Source organism: Sinocyclocheilus rhinocerous, unplaced genomic scaffold (genome assembly GCF_001515625.1).
Source record: "Sinocyclocheilus rhinocerous isolate Xijiao unplaced genomic scaffold, SAMN03320098_v1.1 scaffold2352, whole genome shotgun sequence".
NCBI classification, from domain to species: domain Eukaryota; kingdom Metazoa; phylum Chordata; class Actinopteri; order Cypriniformes; family Cyprinidae; genus Sinocyclocheilus; species Sinocyclocheilus rhinocerous.
In genome coordinates, this window is record NW_015662593.1 from 111,219 (window position 1) to 116,073 (window position 4,855).

General features: G+C 38.1%; 1 protein-coding gene across 1 annotated transcript in view; it reads left to right on the forward strand.

Moving 5' to 3' along the window:
* The first annotated feature begins 1,207 nt into the window (after nucleotides 1-1,207).
* LOC107728183 (ADP-ribosylation factor-binding protein GGA3-like) overlaps nucleotides 1,208-4,855 on the forward strand; it is a 15,375-nt gene continuing 11,727 nt past the window's right edge. Inside the window, 7 exon segments of the mRNA XM_016538280.1 lie at nucleotides 1,208-1,267; nucleotides 2,058-2,142; nucleotides 2,246-2,321; nucleotides 2,406-2,504; nucleotides 2,688-2,811; nucleotides 2,925-3,022; nucleotides 3,823-3,903. Coding sequence (XP_016393766.1) covers nucleotides 1,228-1,267; nucleotides 2,058-2,142; nucleotides 2,246-2,321; nucleotides 2,406-2,504; nucleotides 2,688-2,811; nucleotides 2,925-3,022; nucleotides 3,823-3,903 — 603 coding nt within the window. The 5' untranslated portion in view covers nucleotides 1,208-1,227.

The following is a 4,855-nucleotide window of genomic DNA, read 5'->3' on the forward strand; positions in this document are numbered from 1 at the left end:
TTATTATTGGCCACGTTCACACAGCAGCAGAATACGGTTGTATTTGAGTCCTTTTTTTTTTTTATGCTTTATTAATTAAATGCCACAAGAACATGAGGTATTACATATTCACATTATCAAATTAACATTATTAGCTGCCAGAGAAAGAAAGAAAAAAAAGGAAGAAAATTACATAAAGTTCAATGCTTTCAGAGCATTACATGTTTTCAATGCTTTTTTGTGGATATATTGCATTCTGCAGAGAAGGAAGACTGCCGTTTGTCGCGGTTTGGAAAAATAGTCAGAAAATTATTACGGAGGCAGCTGATGTTAATGAAATCATTTGCAGCTTTCTTGCAAACTACATTTCCTGTTCATCAATAAGGTAAGAACCAGACCCATTATAAACCTAAATATACTTAATTAAATTAATTGAAAAGTGTAGTGTAGTAGTAGAAATAGAATATGTTTGCGGTCGTAATGATGACAGTAGCGCACACAAAATAGTATCTGTTCCCTGCTCCGGCGCGGTTAGCACTCACACTGCATGCGTACCGCGCCCGAGCCCAACCGAACCGTGCCCTGGCCCACCTCTTCCAACCGGGCCAGGGCCGGCTAAACGAACCGCGCCCGAGCGCGGCACGGAGCGCTCACACTAGTAAAACGAACCGGGCTTTGGGGGTGAAACGCGCTCGGGCGCGGTTCAAAACGCCTAATGTGAGTACACCCTAATCAATGCAAGCGTTTTAGGGGCTATTATGATGACGAAATCAGCTCCGTGTATTAGACATATTAAATATTAGATTTAAGTTGTGCCATTTTAACCCTTGACATCCTTTACAAAAACAAGAAAACGTTTATTAGTAAAACGAAGGACAATATTATTTTATTCAGATCCCCAAAACTTCCATAAATTGCTTCGCCATACTTCCGGGTTTCCCCGGTACGGGGCTAGGGAAATCACAAGGTGACGTATTTAATATGGGCGTGGCTTCTAACGTCACACTCGGTTGTGGGCGGGGTTGTATCGGGGATGGGCGTGACTTCCGACGTCACACGTTGATGTGGGCGGGGTTGGATGTCCACCGCAGGCTGCAGCGAGCCCTACTTGAGAAGAACGAGAATGTCACATGACGGGAATGTGGAGATGGGTTTGGCGGGTGAACGGTGGGGGAGGAGAGGAGGCGGTTGGCGACACTAGGGTGTGACTGGAGCAGAGATGGTAGTCAGCTATGCAACTGTGTGATCATGGCGGATCCGGGAGGAGAGTCACTGGAGTCATGGCTAAGTGAGTTGTTATGCTAATACATTAGTAGAATACGATTTAATTGTACTCTGTAACGTCTTTAAGACAAGCAGTCACATCCAGATGCTGTTTGTGACCAGTTGTTTTGTCATGGAGTCTCTGTGATATTTAGACTTTCATGATGGTTAGACGGAATATAAACTGATCCTTCCTAGACTGCATTTTAAGGTGTGATAGGTGCGTTCCAATTCAGCAGAATATTTGGGTCGAACCGAACGTTCGAACGCGTCTATTATGCACCTAAATGCATTTAGGTTACTTAGGCGGCTCACTAGGTTTTGAGACACAGACGCATTTGTGATTTGCAAGCTCATCTCTCATCTACCATTATTAAACTCCTTTTGAACTGCTGTTGCCTAAAACAGTTTAACTGAACACTTCTTTATTATCTCTAAAACAGTTGCTTCAGTTTTATGTAGAAAACCAAACATTTTGTCTTAACCTTCATTGGCATGTTGCACAGTTAAATGTAATGTAAATAGTATACGAAATGTGAACAGTTTAATTAATGTAAACTTTAATCACAGTGTATGATTCCACGTTTATTTTAGTGCTGCATCTGTGACAAATGGATTACTTTCTTCTATCCTAAGTCTCTTGGGATAAAAACATCTGCTAAATGCACAAATTTAGATTTATTATGACCTTATTTAATCATTTGTTAATTCAAATTTTTGGGAAACAAAAGTAAAGAATAAGATTAACAACTGATAAGTAATGCTATTTAGTTTTCGTTTGAAAATTGTGATATTAGTGAGATTTTTATTGTTAGACAAAGCCACCAATCCTTCCAACAGACAGGAGGAGTGGGAGTACATCATTGGGTTCTGCGACCAAATCAATAAAGAACTTGAGGGGTATGTTTACCTTTTATAACTGGTATATGAAACTAATACATGGGGACACTATGTTTGTGTTTCTTCTCGTGAATCAAGTGAGAATTTTGTCTGTATCTTGCAGCCCACAGATCTCGGTCAGATTATTAGCACATAAAATCCAGTCGCCTCAAGACTGGGAATCATTACAAGCACTAACTGAGTTTATCTCATTCCGTCTCTTAAATGAAACAAAAAGATATATTTTTTAATAAAATGACTAACTAAATTCAGATCTTCATTAGGTTTTAGAAGCTTGCATGAAGAACTGTGGGAGAAGATTTTATAACGAAGTTGGAAAATTTAGATTTTTAAATTAACTCATCAAAGTAGTTTCACCAAAGGTAATGACAATTTTGTCTTCATTTACTCATTTCAAACCTGTATGACTTTCTTGCTTTCATTTTGCTTGCTTTTGCTTTTTTAAAAGTAAACTAACCATTTAATACAGAAAAATCAACAAATGTTTTAATGTCTCTATAATGTATATACCATATATGATCTTATTTATGCTTTTTATCCTACAGTATTTGGGAGACAGAGTATCTGAACGAGTGAAGACTAAAGTAATAGAGTTGCTTTACAGCTGGTCAGTTGCGTTACCCGATGAGGCAAAGATCATAGAGGCCTATCAAATGCTAAAGAAGCAAGGTTCTTTCATCACAAATATAAACATTTACTTTTATAGGAATATCACCTACTTAATTTCTGTGTTCCAAATTTGCTAGCCTGTCTTGTTCAATCTTTACCACATTCTTTCTCAGGCATTGTAGCACAAGACCCAGTGATTCCTGTGGACAAGACCCTCATTCCCTCGCCAAAGCCCAAGAATCCAGTGTTTGACAATAAGGAAAAGACTAAGGTGAAGAAGCACATTACAGTATCAGAGATTAAACGAATATTCTGGGTTCAGTACTATTAAAGCTTAATTAAATTGTGCCATTAAATTAGTTTCTTGCTTACAGTTTACAAAGCTACAATGGAACCTACAATTGAAGTGATACAACTTACAACTTCACTGGAGTTGAATGACATAAATGCTAAAATAATTGCTGTTTCAAATGTGTAGCCACAAATGTGTGTTAAAATGATTTTAGTCTGACAAGATTATTTATTAACCTGTTCAGGGAGGAGCTATGTCCAATTTTACCATTTTGTTGCTTTGACAACTTAAGGCCATAAAAATAATTAAAAATGGTTTTAGCTCAAATTTCAAAAACAATTTTTGCTCAAATTTCAACAGAAAAGTCAATGCGAATGCTTTTATGAAATAAAATGCCTTTAAAGGGGTCATATGATGCTTTTTTAGAGAGCATTATTTTGTGTTTGTTTTTATCGTTCATCAGCTGGAAAAAAAATCTTTCTGAAAGTGATTACAATGATATCGTTTCTCTGTGCCTTTATCGTTATAGCTGTGGTGTGAACTCTGCTATGTTTTAATATTGAGAACGATTTTTAGAACTATATCTTTATCATTATCTTTATAGTTATCGTGCTTGGTGTGAACGGGCCTTTACAGTTCTGCTTTTAACCTCTTGCTTAACTTGTACTGAACCTGGAATATTCTTTTATGGGGAACTGTTTTGACCACAATGTGAGCCAGTACATGTCTTGTAAAGTTTTAAACCATTGTCTTTAAAATTTAAAAAATTGTCCCTGCAGCGTCTTGCAGAACTTCTTAAAAGTAAAAAGCCAGAGGATCTTCAAGAAGCCAACCGCATTATCAAAAACATGGTCAAAGAGGTGAGGATTATTGGATAATTTTATACTTATGTATTAGTATTACTAATTTAAGAGAATATATGTTAGGAAACAAATATTTTGGGGTCAGTGACAAGTAAGAAAATAATTTAAAAATCGTGTTCAAATTAGGGCTGGGCGATTTTCCCGATTTTATCGATTAAAGCCCCGTTCAAACTACACAATTTTTTGTCGGTTACGACAGTCACTGTGTCAGATTATGTGATTTTGACTCATAAAATCTTGTCGTGTCGTGAACAAGAAACATGTCAGACTATATGATGCTACCTGACCATTCATCGCATGCCTTCATTAACAACATGCGTGCTGTCATCAATAGCGCGGGACAAGACAGAAGGTGCTATGAGCGTAAGCAAACAATGGCTAGGAAACAGCGTGTTTTGCCCTGTCTTGTCATCAGAAAAGCCCAAAAAAGAAAGAAACCCTGACAATGGACACAAATCTGGATGGCATGAAGAGGATGGTATGGACTGTCAAAGAGAACGGAGGTAAAATAGTTTTTATTTTACCTTTTTTCACTGTGTCGCGGTAGTCCCTCATCATAAATGCAGGAGTATTGTTGCCCTAGCTCCACGAACATTTTCCTCCATTGTAAAATTACACCTAGCAGGACCGATACCATTGTCTCCCTTTCGTTTCGGCATGTTTGAAAGCTTGTACAAAGGCACTTCTGTGCTCCTATTGGCGTGCGTCCCGACGCCCATTGTCGTATATCCCCACGACACCCTACGTCAAGCAGATCGTGGCAAAATCGTGTAGTCTGAATGGGGCTTAATTCGAATCGCAATTTTGAATAGAAATATTACCAAATGTTAGAATTAGTCACTTTGACAATATGCCGGTGATAACCGTAAAGAGAAAAGAACGATCCAACCGCATGTCGGCGCACGTGATTAACCGCTCACGTGTGACGCGCTCTGTGAAGGACCATAAA